Genomic DNA, 18,390 nt, shown 5'->3' with positions numbered 1-18,390 from the left:
AGACAACTCTAAAAAAGGTATCACTTAAGAATGAATAAAGTTTTCACCATGGGAAAAAAAAAATGGATAGAGACAGTCATTGATGCAATTTGAGATTTAGAACATAGTCAGCTAAATTTAGGTTTAGATGATAGAGGCTTTCTTGAAAATTGGAAGACTTTTTTAGGTATGTTGTATAATATGTATGAAGCATTGTAGATATTGAATATAATTTTATTTCTTGGTTCTTATTTATGTATTGAGAAAACAATTTAGCAACTTCTCTTTGACAAGTTAACGTTTTATTTTATTTTTGATACCAGGAACTAAACATAGGGATACTTAACCACTGAGCCACATCCTCAGCTCATTTTTTTTTTTTTTTTGAGACAGAGTCTCACTGAGTTGCTTAGGGCCACACTAAGGCTGGCTTTGAACTTGTGATACTATTGCCTCAGCTTCCCAAACTGCTGGGATTACAGGCATGTGCCACTGTGCCTGGCAACATTTTATTTTTGATTAGTAATCAGGGCTCAATTTCCAGAATCTGGAGAAAAAGATTAGAATTTGAAGAAAATTTGGTGGGAGGCGACAGAATCTTCTTGTAAGGTTTTTCTTCTAATTAACTGACTTTCAGCAAAGCCTAAGAATATGTTCCAGGAAATGTTTAATGTGAATTGCTTCCTCTGAAGTGTAGGAATAAAAGGTTTAATTAAGGTAATAATTGAAGGAATGAAGTCTATAATTTTTATATTTTTGGCATACTATTTTAAGTAATAAAGTAATGATTTGTAACATTTAAGATCATGTATCAGGCACTGACCTTAATTGTTTTACAGTTGTTGATTCACTTCATCCCCATAATAATCTCCTATAACTTAATAGTTAAATACTATTATTATCCATATTTTATAGATGAAGAGTATGTGTCACAGAACAGCTAAGCCACTTGGCCAAAGTCACATAGGGAATGGAAATGTTAGGATTTGAACCTGGGTAGTCTGGCTCCTAAATTTATGCTTTTGACCACTTCACTATAATAGTTAACATTTATACTAACTGTATAAACAAATAATTATTTTATTAAAAACATTAGGCTGGGGATGTGGCTCAAGTGGTAACGTGCTTGCCTAGCATGTGTGAAGCACTGGGTTCGATTCTCAGCACCACATAGAAATAAAATAAAAGATATTGTGTCCATCTAAAACTAAAACAAAACAAAACAAAACAAAAACCAAAAACCACCAAAAAACATATAGATGGAAAAAGATGGTATTTTTTTTCTAAAAAAAATTGGGGAGTGTGGTTGCAACCAGTTGTCTTTCACTGATTTCAGGCTAAGTATATTTAAAAAAAGAAAGAAAGAAATAGCTTCTTTACAGTTGGTCTAAAAGGAAACATCCTGCCTGCCAAAAGCTATTCAGAGCTTTTGTTGTTTTGGAATACTGTGTTCATCTACTGGCAGTTGTTCTTTAACAGCTAAATTTTTAAGTTTTTTGTTGTTGTTTTGTTTTGTTTATTAGTGCCTTAAAATTCCTTTTACACATTATATTTTTCTTATTCTACATTACAGTATTTGTTTAATCCTGTTTAATTCCAGAATTGTAAACAGAATTGAGTTTGTGAGAATGATGGATGGGTAAGGCACAGGCTAAAATTAGCTGGTTTTTTTTTTTTTAGGTAAATAAAAATTTTTGGAGGAGTGGGAAGAAAAAACACATTTTGTTAACATAAAGGAAATCTTGCAAAGTAGTGGGGATCATGATTTATATAGGTCAAGTGGATTGAGAAGGACAGAATGATTTGATGATAAGAAGGGATAATTTAAAACAACACAAGAAATAAAAGAAGGAAGAGATAAAAAATACCTATTCTCAAGACTTGGAAAACAGAGGAATGTTAAAAAGTAGATAGAGTGGACCTTTTCTCCCACATCTTCGCCAACAATTATTGTTGTTTGTATTCTTTTTTTAAAAAAAATATGTATATTTTAAAGTTGTAGTTGGACACATTACCTTTATTTTTATTTGTTTCTATTTTTATGTGATGCTGAGGATTGAACACAGTGCCTCACATGTGCCAGGAGAGCACTCTACCGCTGAGCCATGTTAACCTCAGTCCCAGTTGGTTGTATTCTTAATAGTTGCCATTCTGACTGGAGTGAGATGAAATCTTGGAGTAGTTTTGATTTGCATTTCTCTAATTGCTAGCGATGATGAACATTTTTTTCATATATTTGTTGATTAATTGCATATCATCTTCTGAGAAGTCCTTCAGATCCTTGGCCCACTTATTGATTGATATTTTTTTTGGTGCTTAGCTTTTTGAATTCTTTATATACCCTAGAGATTAGTGCTCTGCCTGATGTGTGAGAGGTAAAGATTTGCTCCCAAGATATAGGCTCTCTGTTCACCTCACAGATTGTTTCTTTTGCTGAGAAGAAACTTTTTAGTTTGAGTTCATCCCATTTATTGATTCTTGATTTTAATTCTGTGCCAAAGGAGTCTTGTTAAGGAAATTGGGGCCTAATCCCACATGATACACTGCTGGTGGGACTACAAATTGGTGTAGCCAATATGGAAAACAGTCTGGAGATTTCTTGGAAAATTGGGAAAAGAACCACCATTTGACCCAGCTATCCCTTTCCTCGGTCTATACCCAAAGGACTTAAAAACAGCATACTACAGGGACACAGCCACATTAATGTTTATAACAGCATAATTCACAATAGCCAAACTGTGGAACTAACCTAGATGCCCTTCAGTAGATGAATGGATTAAAAAATGTGGCTTATATACACAATGGAATATTACTCAGCAATAAAAGAGAATAAAATCATGGCATTTACAGGTAAATGGATGGTGTTGGAGAAGATAGTGCTAAGTGAAGTTAGCCAATCCCAAAAAACCAAATGCCAAAAGTTTTCTCTGATACAAGGAGACTGATTCATAGTTGGGTAGGAAGGGGGAGCATGGGAGGAATAGAGGAACTCTAGATAGGGCAAAGGGGTGGGAGGGAAAAGGAGGGGGCATGGCGTTAAAATGATGGTGGAATGTGATGGACATTATTATTCAAAGTACATGTATGAAGACACAAATTGTATACAACCAGAGATATGAAAAATAAGAATTGTGATACATTTTGCTGTCATATATAAATAAAAAATAATTTAAAAAAGTAGTATAGAGCTAGAGTGCTGAGAGGAGGCTGTGAGGACTGATGTAGTGAAGCAGAGTTTGGTTATATTAGGATAATATGGAGAAGTAAGCCAGAGGTTAAGAGGGAATGAAAAGATGAGTGTTTTGTAAGATCTAAACACCAAAGATATATCAGTGATATATAGATAAACCTTTACTAGGTGACTCCAGGAAACAAGACAACTTTCCTTTATTCTTTGTCTACATTCTCATTACTTTATATTAACTTAGGCAAAGTATTAAGCATCTATTTTATACTTTAATTTCCCCTTCTAAAATTTCATCAGTGGTGACGAATGCATTTTATATATCATTGAAAAAGGAAGTAAAAGTCAATTGCTTTAAAAACAAAACTGGTTTGCTACATATTATAATATAGAAGGGCCCATTCTATATACTCTCAAATTCAGTTCTAGCATTTCTAGTTCTGTACATTTCTATTTTTTTTCTGTCATCAGAAAAGTTAGATATAAAGTCTACATTCAACTGTAATAATCCTATATTCTAGGTGCATAGATTTAATAAGATCTTATTCTGCTCTCCCTTTCTAGATTTTTTTTAAAGTTCAAATTACTTTACATTCATGGTTAGTTATGTTAATCTACTTCAAATCCTTTTTAACAATGATAAAGTTGTACATTTAAATAGATGTATAAGTTTACTTAGTGTGACTAAGTGGCCTGCATGTTATTCCTCGTTTTCCAACTACATTGCCTATTACCTTCCCTTTATGAAACATTCTCATTTGTACTTCAAGATCCAAGATGTTTCCTATTTGTTGTAGCTAGTTGCTTGTTTAAATGTTTTGAACAGAAGATATTCAAGTGTATCTTGCCCTGGACCTCATGTGCCTTCAGGGGTGACCCCTGTGTGGGACTGTCATTAGTTTATTTTACAGCACTGCCCTCCAAAGTAGTTATGATGTTGTAAAAAATCATGTTGTATGTTATGACATATAGTTTCATTGGCAGATGTTTGTATATGAATATTTTTTCATTCAACAAATAAGGACAAGCACTTGCTTAGCCCAGGCCCTCTTTTGTGTATTGGGTGAGAAAGCTCAGTGGAAATACATCCTTGCATGTGTGGTTGGTGACAGGGTATGGCTAGGCAATTTTTTAAAAGTGTGGTTAATCTGATAATGACAGTTGCTGTGAGGAAAATAAAACAAGATAGTATGATAGTGTGAATGGGAGTGGCAATGGGGGATGTATGATCTGGTGAGAACTTGCCAAGAACATTTGGGGAAATCTGAAAGCTAACACTAAACACATATTTTCAGATTGTCATTTGAAAGCCTAGGAATTGGTTAAAGTTTTTAAGTCCCATAATCATAATCTTTATAAAAAGTGTTTATGTATTAAGATTTAAACTGGGCATTATGGGTTAATTCAGAATTTGGAATGTTTTTGAACCTTTTTTATTTTTTTTTACTAAAAATGCTTACTTTGGAAGTATGACTTTGTGCTTTAAAAACCAACCATATTTTTATCTTATGAAATTAATAAAAACAAATTATATTTTTTCTTGCATTGAATACTTAGAAATGTTTGCATTATATTATGTTAACAAATATAGTTCTGAAGATAAAATGATATAACAGTGCAGTTAGGTTGTAACTGATTTTTTTCCCCTCTTTTAAAAGAAATTGATCACCCATGAGAAATTTGAAAGTGCATGTGAAGAACTAAATAATGCATTGCTTCGGGAGCAGCAGGCACAAATGCTTTTGAATGAACAGGCACAACAACTACAGGAGCTGAATTACAGACTTGAATTGCACTCCAGTGAGGAAGCTGACAAAAACCAAACTCTGGGAGAAGCTGTTAAGGTAGGAGAGCATCTCTCCCAGAAGGCTTATTTCCTATTTGGATCTTAGGGGGGATTCATGTGTACCTCCTGAATAGGGACTAGGTCCCAAGGTGTGAAATTTTATTGTATAAGAGCTTATAAGAATGGAATGAATGAACTCTCATTTCATCCTCAGTTATAAACATACATTCAGATGTATTGAAAATGTGAAAGTAGGCTTCACTGGCTGGTTGAAAACAAAGTGGAGATTTTTCCAACATTAATTTTTATTTTGTTTATTTTATCTTCCTTGTTTCTTCTTGTTCTTTTCTTATTCTTGTTTTGTGCCTCCTGGACTTTGGAAACTCCACATATCTTTTGGATTCTGGAGGGTTTGGATCTAGGTCTCTCTAATTCTTATATAGTAAATGCACATTTGGATAGGAGGGAGATTTGGTTAGAAAGATTTGTTCTCGTTGTCATATATTCTTGGCAGTTGTATTTAGAAGGAAAAGGGAAGTTATAATCTATGACTTTTTGTTTAGAGAATTTCATTACTAGATTTAGGACTGCAGTATTTTTTTTTCTTTTGGAAATGTTGGTTATAAAGTATAGGAGAATTCTTGTTTTTAATTTTACTACTTGAGGATTTTTTGCTAGTGAGGTTATACATACTAGGATGGAACTAAATCCAGGAAATTAAAAATAATATTGCCTCTATTTCAGGTATCATACTAGTAATGCAATCAGTCAACTTAGGATTGATATATAACTCAGAGTTGGTATATAACTAATATTAATTCAGAATTGGTAAATAACTAATTAAACAAACGATGTATGTTTATTCTAATACTTAAATACCATCACTACTAATAATAAAATAGCCAAAATTTATTGAGAAATTCCTGTTTGGCAGGAATGCCATATTAAATCTTCATTATGTCATGTGAACATCACACAAACCGTGGAGTTATTTCCATTTTGTTGATAAGAAAACTGAGATACAGAGAGGTTATATAACTAGGACTACCATTAGTAAGTGAAAGATCCAGGAAGTTCCTGATTATCACATTATATAGATGCATAGCACACATGTGCCATAATCTGTGTCATTGTCCCTGCATGAATTATCTTATTTCATTTTTTTAATAAATAAAGGAAGGCAGAATTGTTGAAGAGGGCATAATTTTTTAAAAAATATTTTTAGTTGTAGATGAACACAATACCTTTATTTTGTTTATTTAGTTTTTTAATGTAATGCTGGGGATTGAACCCAGTGCCTCAAGCGTGCTAGGCAAGTGCTCTACCACTGAGCCCCAGCCCGAGCCCTATCTTATATTTCATTCTAAAACTAACCTTGGAAATAGGACTATTATAATTATTGTTTTTGAAGGCAGTTGACTTACTCAAGGTCTCCTGCCAGTAATATTGAAACTGGGATTTAATTTTTGGAAAAATTGGAAAATATTAAAATCTAAAAGAAGTAAATATAAATGAATTTAAGAGGGAAATATAGATGCCCTTAAGGAAGGAAAAAAACCCTCACAGAATACTACTAATATTTTAGAATTTATTTTTTAAAATAAAAGTATTACAATGAACCATTTGAAATTGCTGATTTTAAAGTGAAAAACAGACACATGACGGCAATTTCAAATGGTTAGAAGTAATATATATATAATTTAGTTACATAAATGAGAATGTACTTATATATTGCTTTGTAACTTATTTGTATCACATAGTAGTAGACTGAGTGGTCTGGTTAACCAATCGATAATTAAAGGATATCAATTTTTATTTTCTTTTTTTAAAAATACAAGTAATCACTATTGTAGAAAAATAAGAAAATATAGATGAAGAAAAATTAAAATTAAAACAAACTCAAGTCATACCAATAGATATATCTACTGCTAAAATTTTGATACGTTACAGTTTTTAATTTGAAAATACAGAAATATAACCAAATATAGGTTAATAAAAATACAGACTCATATTATTGTTTTACTTACTTTTTTATAAAAACCATGTCAAGAATGTCAATAATTTCTTTCCTTGGTGGTAAATGTCACATGCTAATGAAGTATCATCATCTCTAATGGCTGATTGAATTCTTTTGAATGCATGTAATTCTCCCTTTTTTCTTTTTCTTTTTAATTGACAAAATTATATTTCAATATTTTGATACTTGTACGTGTTGTGGGCTGACCACGCTAATTGACAAATCTGTCATCTCACAGACATCATTTCTTTTTGGTGAGAACATCTAATATCCACTCTTAAAATTTTTGAAATATACAATACATTATTTACAATAGTTTCCTTGTAATAGCTTACCAGAATTTATTCCACTGTCTAATTGCAACTTTGTACCATTTGACTAACTCCTGCCCTCCATTTCAGCCTCTGGTAATCATTGGAAAGTACATAACTTATTAGCCTTATTTATTATTATGGGTTTAGATTCATTCCACAAATTTCCCCTCCTCTTCCTCCTTTTTGGTGTTATAAGAAGTTAAGATTAACCCTATAATCTTTATACACATATCTGTGATTATTTCCTCAGGGTAAAATCCTAGGAATTACTAGGTCAAAAGACACAAACATTTATAATGGGTGAATATTATCAAGCAGCTTATAGTAAGTTTTTGTCAATTCTATGATCTTCTAAGGTGTATGAGATGTGTACTTTTTGCCTAACCTGGCTATTAATACTTAATTTTTTTTGCCAAATTTGATAGATATGTCATTGTTACTCTTATTTGTATTTCTTTTAAGTATTAGTCAAATTGAACATTTTTTATGTGTATTGCTAATTAAACAACATTTTAATGTTTCATGTCCTATTAATAGATATTGTGATTCACTATGCTTTGAAAAAGCATCTAACTATCATATTGGAGCCTTTTCTTCCTATGATAGTTTGTAGTTTATATTTAGGTATCATATCTTCCAGCAGATAAAGAGCTGTTCATATTAATTTCTTTAAAGTACCAGTAGCTTAAATATTGTTGTCAGGAGTGGAGAATTGTTTAATTACTATCTCCTAATTAGAATTAGCAGGTGATAATGTGAAAATGCTCTCTTGAGGGAGGCAGCATGGTTCAGTGGAAAAAAGCACTGGCCTTGGAACAAGTATTCTTGAATTAAAATCCCAGGTCTTTCACTCGAGCAAATTACTTAACCTTTCTGAACCTTAGTTTCCTCTTCCACAAAAATAGGGATAATGATACTTAAGTTACAGTATTTTTATGAAATTGAATTAAGATACTATTTGAAAAGCAATTATATGTTTAATAAACATTTACATGTGTGTGTATGCGTGTGTGTCTGTTTTTGTGTGTGTTTTGGTACTAGGGATTGACTCAGGGGCACTTAACTACTGAACCCATCCCTGGCTCTTTTTGTATTCTCTTTAGAGTCAGGGTCTCACTGAGTTGCTTAGTGCCTCGCTAAGTTGCTGAGGCTAAATTTGAACTCGTGATCCTCTTGCTTCAGCCTCCCGAGTCACTGGGATTATACGTCTTTTGTGTTTTTGATAATACTTTAAAAAGTAGTTCTTTCTTTTAACCATGTTCTGTATATAACATCTTTTGAAAAATAGAATGTATTGTTTCTTCTTTATGAAATGAAATAAGATCATAAATGGAAAAATCAGAAGAGAAAAGAAGTTACCTATAATTTGTTATCTGGAAACAACCATTGTTAACATTTTAGGATTTTGTTTTTAATCATTTTTTAATATGTGATAATTTTTATAAAACAAACTTTAAACCAGATGCTCAAAATGGTCTTCTTTCCATTATAACACAGCTAGGTCTTGGATAAGACCCTTCTTGTAGTAACAGTAGTGCATTAAGAAGTAAAGGAAATCTTCTAGGACAGAAATATAATAAACAACCCCACCGACAAACCCCAGTGTGTAGAAATCAAAGTTAGCAAACAAATGCTAGGTTTGCCCTGGAGGCAAATACCAATGGCTATGTTGCAAGTAGAAGACTAAGCTTTAGGCTTCACCAGTATATAGGAGCTTGAACCTGAGACTCGGACATTAAGGAATTGCCTATTAACCTGAAAGGGATAATCCTAGGTCACTAGTGTCCTGTTGCTCTAGGCAGAAGCTAATGCAAAATTCTCTTTGGAAGAAAGCTTGCCTAATTTAGTTCCTTCAGGTAACCCTGCAGAGTAAGATCAACCAAGTAACTAACACATGAACAGATGTATTAATCTTCTATATAGCCACAATGCTGAACTCTTTTTGTCATTCTGCGTACTTTATCTGGACTTTCTAAGGCTTTCTGCAGAGACACACATTTATTTTATACTGACAGTTTTGTTTTTTCCTTTTCAAACCTTATGCCTTTAGTCACCCTCCCCCTAGCTCCCACGTACCTTACTACGCTTGCTATAGTACAGTGTGGAATATAAGTAGAAACTTTGGGCATCCTTATCTCATTCTCAATCTTAAACAGACTCTATGATTTCTCCATTAAGAAAGAAGTTTGTTATGGTTTTTAGTTGGTGATCCTTATTGAGTGAAAAGAGTTATCTTCCTAAATTATGCATGTTTAAAAATCATGAATGGACGTTGGATACTTTTATAAAATATATTTTTATGAATCTTTTGAGATAAGCATATGATTTTCCTCCTCTCATTCTGTTAGCATGTTGAATGATATCAGCTATTGGCAGACTATGGCCCGTGTTTGTATAGCCTGTGAACTAAGAGTGGTTATGTATTTACGTATTTATTTATTTATGGTACTGAGGATTGAACCCAATAGTGCTTAACAACTGAGCTACATCCCCAGTCTTTTTAATTTATTTTTGAAATTTTGAGACAGGATTTCACCAAGTTGCTTAGGGCCTCACCAACTTGTTGAGTCTGGCCTTGGAATCTTCCTGTCTCAGCTGCCACAGTTGCTGAGATTACATGTGTGCACCACCACACCCTGTCTTGGTTTTCACATTTTTAAAGGATTGTAAACAATAATAAAACCCTAAGTACATGTATGAAGACATGAATGATGTGAATATACTTTGTATATAACCAGAGATATGAAAACTTGTGCTCTATATGTGGAATATGAATTGTAATACATTCTGCTGTCATATATAACAAATTAGTATAAAAAACAAATTAAAAATAAGAGAAATACTAGAGATGTTGAAATCAGGTACTTTAAAATAAATTTTTATTTATTATTCCAAGAGATAATTTTTCTGGTATTAATTTCTGTCATCCGTATTTTCCTCATATATGAGGAAAATAAAGCATCTAAATAGCCCCTGAATCTCCCCAAATAATTTTGGTATTTGTAACTGTTATCAGCCTTGGATTGGACTCATCTTCTGAAATATACATTCCATTGTTTCAAAGTGAGTTGATTCCTCTCGGTTAGTCTACAAATAATAATTTGATAATACACACCTTTGACTTAGTGTATATTATAATAATCTGCATAATCTGTTAAAAATGAACCATAGGCTCATAGAGAATATGCTGGTGGGGTTAGGGTACAGGGTAGTTTAGACTCCTATACATAAAAATTTAGAAAATGACATTAATTTGTGAATTGTAACAAACAATGGAAATAGTACAGACAGTGAGTGATATGATGACATTTGTGAAATGACATTTATCATATGAAATGAGATATTTTTCATTTTTCTCTCTAGCAAATTCGAAATTAAGAATGAACATATAATTTAGGATTGTAGAACTATATAGTTTTCCTTATTTTTCCTGGGAAAAATTACGTATCTATGTAATCCTTGTAACTTTCAATTTCATCTACAATGCACTAGATGTGTTTATTTTTTATAGAAGATTTAAAATATTTTTGTGTTTATAGAATCATCAGGTATAGAATTTTTTAGTGAAGTTGTAAATTATATTCTGATTTATCTTTCTTAAAAATAAATTCTGATCATCTAATTAATATTTGTATTTGAGTCCCCTACTGTGTAGAAAGTACAGTACTTGACTTTGTAAAGAATATGTATTGAAGTTAATTATAAGAAAACCTATAACCTATGATTGGTGAGATTTTTGATATAATAATGGACGAGAGCTTCTGAAATTGTTACTAAATCTAAGGTTCTTTGAATTATCACAGTTTGTAATTTTGTCCATGAAAAATCCTAGTCTTTTCTTGAGAGAGATTGACTTGGGAGGAAATAATAAAGATTTATTCACATAGTCTACCAAATAGTTCCTTTGTCTAACCCTGATCCAGCATGTGTCCCTTTTCATCGTAGTTTTCTGTCCTCTGTGTATTTCTGCTGTGTTGTCTTTCATCCCATCAAGCTGTTAGCAGCCTGGCGGGGTTTTACTTATGTCTCTTCCTAACTCCCAGTATCATTCCTGACTTTCCTGCAGTTGCTTTGGCTTTTTCTTTACCCATGCTTCAATTTTAATACAAAATGAATTCTGTGCTTATAGTTTTCCATTTTAAAACTTAATATACTTAGGCTGTTGCTGGAGAAGAAGTAAAGAGAAAAGAATATATTTTTCAAATTTTAAGTGGAGTAATTTACAAAGATTTTTTTGAAGTCTTTGTAGTAATTGTAGCAAAGGGTTGCATTTTATGAATATTTAGCTTTTTATTTTGATAATGTCTTAACTTTTTTGTATTACTGATAAAATTATTTGCCATACTCTGAGGATTTATAATATGAACGATGCATGAAATAATGTATTTACCTAATTTTGAATAGTTATATTTTTTCTAGTAAACTTTAAACAAAAGAACCTCAAAATTTATTTTCTTTAAAAAATTTAAAGATCTTTTAGTTGCCAGACTCTGATTATAATAATAATTAGCTTCTCCCACATAATCCATTTTCACAAAGTAGGATTATTAACATCAGTACTTAATTTAAAAGTCTTATCATTTTTTACCTTAATCCCATATATTTTTATCTTCCTAATGACTTACACCATTGAGACCTATAGGGTAGTCAATTATATTTCAAGGTCGGGGAAAAAGAATTAAGAAGACAACAGCTCTCATATCCCTTTTTATAAATAATAATTTAATGGTGAAGTTTCATGCGAGAAGCTAGAAGAGTCATAAAAAGTTGTCATTCTTATTTTTAGCCTGAACAACAGAAAAATGTAATGATAGGAAACTTTTCTGTTTAAACTTATGACATGATAATTTCCTGTTTTCAGAGTGCATGTTCTCATGTAATTTTTAAATTTTTTTCCTACATCCAGCTTTGTTCTCAATGAGTACTAATTTGAAATTAGACTTATTATGCTTTTTAAGTAAGTACTAACCTTTGATTTTTGATCACATTTTTAAAATGACTTAAAATATTTTTAATTATACAGTTTAGCTTTTTGTAAAATTTTTACATTATCTCAATTTATATTTTTTTGACTAAACATGCTCATTATAAGAAAAAATAGAAAAAAATAACTTGTATACAATCCCATTATTCACATATAACCATAATTAATATTTTGGAAAATAAACCTAAAGTATATAACTTTGTATTTTATGTTTTTAGCAGAAGAGCATCATTATTTTCATTTATAATCTCAAGGAATCATTCTGGTATCTATTAGAATACAGACTGTAGATATGCAAAAGTGGAAACAAACTAGTTAGGAAACTAACAGTATAAACCAGATAAGATAGGATGTTGGCTTAGAACAGTGTGGTAAGAATTTTCTATTGGGACTACATGTAAATATGAGAGAGAGGAATCAAGAATGATCCTTAGCAGCTGGGTGAATGGGATTACTATTTAGTAACAGTTATTAAGATTGTTTAAAATTTATTTTAATGAGCCATGTAATATTCCATTTCATGAATGTGCTAAAATGTACTTAACTATTTTTCTATTATTGGATCTTCAGATTTATTATTATTTTTTCATTGTTAAAACTTAAGATGAGAGGCTGAGGCTGTAACGCTTGCCTAGCATATGTAAGGCACTGGGTTCGATCCTTAGCACCACATAAAAATAAACAATTAAAAAAAAGGCATTCTGTTTATATACAACTACAAAAAAAAAAAACCTTAAGATGAGCATCATGTAACTTTGTATAATTTATTATATACTCAGAACTGAAGAAGCATAGAGAAAAAAATACAGATATTTTGAAGTTTTGTGTTGTTGTTTTTAAATTTACTTTTAAGGCAATTGATAGTTTTTTTTTTTTTTTTTTCAGATTAGGGTTTTGCTGGAGGATGTTAAAAGAGTACTTGTCTAATTCCATTCTTGTTAGCATTGGGTATTATTGGGTGTTGTCATTAAAATACCATTAACAAATCAAAACCAATAACCTTTATTGAGTGTGATAGATAGTAAAAGGTATGTTTTTTTTTTTTTTTTTGCATTAAGCATAAAGAGGAGCAATGATCCCCTCCATGGGTGTGTTTTTTGTTCATTTGATTTTATGTAAAGTTAATTTGTTATTTGTAGGATCGTTTGAGAAAAGAGAACATTACTGAGCACATATACTTTTGTTAGACATCTTGCAATCCACTTTGATTATTTTAGTAAACAGTCACAACATGTTAAGAGATAAGTATTATTGCTTGCATTGTACAAATGAAGATACAGAAATAATAGCAAAGAACTGGACAATATACATGATGAAGTTGCTTTATACAGAAGCTAAATATGTTTGCAACATTTCTTTCTTTCTTTCTTTTTTTATTTTTTTTTGGTACCAGGGATTGAACTCAGGGGCACTCAATCACTGAGCCACATCCCCACCCTGTTATGTATTTTTTATTTAGAGATAGGGTCTCACTGAGTTGCTTAGCACCTCGCTTTTGCTGAGACTGGCTTTGAACTCAACGATCCTCCTGCCTCAACCTCCCGAGCTGCTGGGATTACAGGTATGTATGTGCCACTGTGCCCAGCAACATTTTTAACATTATTTAAAAGTCTGGATTCTGTTGGGGTTATCCATAGTTTTTAGGAGTGTTACTGTTGAAAATTTGTAATTTTAATTTGTTATACCATTGGATTTTCGTATTTTATACTTAAAAGCAAACTGCTTTACACTTCTTTTAAGGGAAAGTTGATAAACATGATATTTACTACATGTCAAAGGAATATTTTTATAACAGTAAAAATTATTTGCCTTTTAACAAAATTAATCTTATGTTAGTTTTAAAATAGTCATTTTTATACTTGAAAATGTGCATATCCTGCTACCTGTCATATGTTGCCCACTTAAAGAAAACTTCATGATAATGAATATGATTTTCCCTTGTCAACCCTCATTATTATATTCAGAATTAATCAGTCTACACAGTATTCTCTGAGCTTTTCAAAAATAAAATTTATAATTTATAATCAAAATTATTGTTTTATTGAATAAAAAATATGACATTCTGGTTTTTCAGTTTTTACATCATTCACATATTTATCTATCTATTACATGTATTCACTCAGTTATATGCATATATATACACACATACTACACAATTTTACATTTTGTGTAAATAAATTATATTTATAATTTGTATATTTATATACTAATATAAAATACAATTCATATTAATTGAAGAAATGGAAAGAATTTACTTTTGTTTAACTCTCAAGTTTTCTCTTGTGATATGGAAGCAGAAAAGACAAAGAATCAACTTCATTGCTTCTTCTTCCTCCATCTCTGACTGAATTTCATATGATAATGCTTTTCTCAGTTCATGCTATTAGAAATAGAACCTATCATTTACCTTGCATTTGCAGAATTCAAATTGTTAAAAGCTCCTGTGTTTAAAACACCAACCACAGGACTGGTAACTGAAAACAGAGACAAGGAGTAGATGAGATCATGCAGCAGGTAGATCAGTTGTCCTACCATTTTCGGGAAGAAAGTTTCTTTAATGATGTAGGTAGAGAGGCAAATTGGCTGTTTTACCTTTAAAATCTAATGAGGATCTTGAATCATGCTAATAATGTAACCACTATGAATGATATGCTTTTCATACATTCTTTGTAATCCTCACAATTACATGGACAAATGCATATAATTATAACAACTATAAATTATAAATAGAAAATAAGGATCAGAATTAATGTTAAATTTGTTTGAAGTCACATATTAGTGGGTTTTGGAGTCAGAATTTGAACCCAGAATCTGCCCAACTCCCTGATACTTCCTATTTCAATACAAGTTTCTTTTAAAATTTGGTGCATTTTGTTTTTTCTCTATGATAATCTTCTTTAAAAAAAAAACTTGGTTTAAATATTTAGAAGTGGAAAATGGAGTAATTCTGGAAGTATCTTAATGTGCAAGTTTTTCTTCAATCTTTCAGTTGAAAGATTGTATTTTATTTTCTAAGAATTACCTTTAATTTCTTGTTCTTTTTTCATAACAGTCTTTAAAACTAGTTTCTGAATATTCTTAAATTGTAGTTTTTATAGTGTGTTTAACAAACAGTAAGCAAATATTTAAGTTCTCTTCAGTTCCTTGAATTCTCTTTCTTTCTTTTGAGGTCTTTATTTTTTTTTTCCCCATTTGTTTATGTTGATTCCATTTTTTTCATGTTGGAGGCTATGGAAGATTTTATTTTCCAAAACTGGCCACGGCAATATTTCTAGTTCACAAGTGCTTCTGGAAACTTGCAATTCACACATCATAGGTGGAGTCTACTTTCTTCTCTTTAAAATTGAGAGTGACACTGTGTGACTTTTGAGACTACTTCATAAAAGGCAATGTGGCTTCTGTCTCATTCATATTCTCTCTCTGTTCTTTGTTGGAATCCAGCTATCATTCTTTGAGGAGGTTCAGGTCACATGGTGGACTATGTGGATTCATGTGTTCAGCTAATGGCCCAGCTAAGGTCTAAAGCAGCAAGCAACCAGCAGCTGTCAGACATGTGTAAATGAGCCTTCAGATGATTTCACGTTCCAGCCTCCAGCTGAGGGTACAGTCCATACTCTATCCTGCTCTGCCCTGCCCTGTTTTCTGATGGAAGAAACCCATGACCTTAATAAACAGTAGTATGATACCACTACATTTTAGAGTAATTTGTTCTGTAGCCCTAGTAACTAGAAGAAAGACTTTCATCAGATTTATTCACTTTCCTAATGGATCATGAGGTTGCTCTTAGGCTATGCAACCCTAAATGAATATGTAGGTCTTAACTCTTTGGTACCACCACTCATAACTAGTTGCCCATTTCTCCCTTTGAGAACTCATCCAATTTTTTTTTTGGTTTGTTTTATGGAATAAATTTCTTCTTTTTTCTCTCTTGCAGGTAAATGTCAGCTTATAATAGGTTCTGTATGATTGGCGGAAGGGCATGTGGATGTGGTTGGTCATTCTGAGTATAATCTTTCAATTCATTTTTGTCCTCTGTACCTTGATTTACTCCTGTCCTATATTGTTCTTGTGTTTTCCAGCTTGACTCTCTTTTAGGTTGTAGAGAATCACTCTTCTGTACACATCTTCAACCTACACATTGAACTCTCATTGCTTCCTAAAACAGAGTTTTGGTAAAAAGAAATATCATCTTGAGCTGAACTTTGGACCTTCTTGAATCAGTTGCCTAACTATACGTATTTTCATAGAAATCTTTCATTTTAGTTTGAAATGCTTCATATATATTAGGGTAACCAAATCTGATATTATTACCTCTTTTTTTTTTAATTATTCCTCATTTTGTGTTTTTGTCCTTTTAGTTTGAGTAAGCTATAATTGGGTGAGGGTGCCCTAAGTTTGTTCCTTTTAAGAACAAACTTAGTTCATAGACCTTGGTTCATAGACCTCGTGATTCTTGAACCTCCAATTTGTTGTGACTGAAAAAGCCTTTTTGGCTTCTATGCCATCTTTTCTTTGTGTCTGAGCAATTAATGTTAAAATCCTTCATACCTTACCTGCTTTTCTCTGAATGAGAAAGGATTCACCTAGGTTTTTTTTTTTTATAACCACTATTTTTAAAATCTGAGGTGGGGAATTTTCTTTCTTAGAAGTGTTCAGTAGTAGGATTTCATGTCATAGTAAATATAGAGGATATAATAATATACAACGAGTAAAAGATGAATAAATAGTTTATCCTGTAGAATTAACATGGGTAACAACAAAAACATAGAGTAGAAGAATCAGTTTGGAAAATGTGTGAAATATTGTGATTTCAGTTTTTCATTTTGCTTGAGATAATTATAAATTTGAATGAGAAAACGTGTAATTGATTATAGGAAACTGTTAAAGATATAAGGAGTATATGAAATATTTTAAGACATGAACGAAAGTTCAGACAAGTGAAGGAAAGACCTAAATTTGGAAGGCAGGGTAGGTAAAGAGAGGGAAGAAAAGAGGACCTAGAGAAGTCATGTGTGAGAATTCCATTGAGAGAGTGTTCAGAGATGTTTTATACCCAGAAATGTTATGTGGTTAGTTTGAATGCATGTTGAAAATTTTGTTTAAAATATTTCTGCTTGTAATATATTCTTAGTTTAATATATAGAAACACTTTGTGTGTGTGTGTGTGTGTGTGTGTGTATGTGTGGTATTGGGGATTGAGCTGGTGCTAGGCAAGTGCTCTATCACTGAGCTTCATCCCCAGGCCTCTAGAAAATCTTTAAAAGAAGATGGGTTTCAAAAGAAAGATTTAGGTCATTGAGAAGGAAGATGGCGGCGAGGGGAGTGCATTACCCCCGTGTGCTGCTTCACTGTGTGGGAGTATGACAAGTCAGGACGGCTAAAGGATATCTTGTTAGGAATTTCCAGCAATAGTGGGGTGCTCCGGAACCTGGAGGAAGGATTTCCATCGCACGAGGATCGGCTACGGGGACTCAAACGCGAGAGGTTTGTCGCACGGAGGGTAACACTGCTTATTCAGCAAATCGCCCCGCGGCTAGAGTCTGCAGCGCGCGCTGGGATAGAGACGCAGGGTTACAGCGCTGCAGTTTCTGCCAGCCGCGCAAGCACCGTACTCAGGGCTGAATTCTGGGTTTGAGATGGGGGAAGGAAGCGGTCCATCTCGGTTCTCCACACCGGTCAGACCACAGAGGAGGCCAGCAGCCACCATGTTGGTAAACTGACGTCACCTTCCCTGTTTTCGACTGACCGCAGCTCATTCAGCCATAGATCAGGTAATTTCAGGCTGCAATTCGCCTGCGGCTTGCAGACAGATTGCTAGGGTTCAGCGCCTGGGTGCTTCTTAGAACCTGAGCTTATCGGAGCGAACACCGAGCGCGGGGCGGCCGAGTTCCGGCTCCCGGAACCGTCCCGCGGAGCCTGCGGAGGCTGCTTCTTGGACCCTGCTCCTATCAGAGCATACAACAAGCACTAAGCAGCCGAATTCCGGCTCCCGGAACTGAGCCCGCGGGGACTGCTTCTTGGAGCTTACACTTATAGGAGCTTACACCGAGCACGGAGCGGCCGAGTTCCGGCTCCCGGAACTTCCCTGGGCCGGGGCTAGGAGCCCACGGAAACTGCTTATCGGTA

The 18,390-nt window shown here is 32.9% G+C and overlaps 1 protein-coding gene across 5 annotated transcripts in view; it reads left to right on the top strand.

Moving 5' to 3' along the window:
* The window catches only part of Ccdc171 (coiled-coil domain containing 171), a 391,269-nt gene that overhangs the window by 217,499 nt on the left and 155,380 nt on the right, over nucleotides 1–18,390 (top strand). For all 5 annotated transcript variants that reach the window (XM_048783928.1, XM_048783929.1, XM_048783925.1 and 2 more), the window contains one exon: nucleotides 4,822–5,007. In XM_048783928.1, coding sequence (XP_048639885.1) covers nucleotides 4,822–5,007 — 186 coding nt within the window. The remainder of the gene's footprint in view (nucleotides 1–4,821; nucleotides 5,008–18,390) is intronic.

This window comes from Marmota marmota, unplaced genomic scaffold (assembly GCF_001458135.2).
Source record: "Marmota marmota marmota unplaced genomic scaffold, marMar, whole genome shotgun sequence".
Lineage (NCBI taxonomy): Eukaryota > Metazoa > Chordata > Mammalia > Rodentia > Sciuridae > Marmota > Marmota marmota.
Note: the sequence above shows the minus strand (reverse complement) of the source record. Positions and strands in the feature narration are given on the sequence as shown.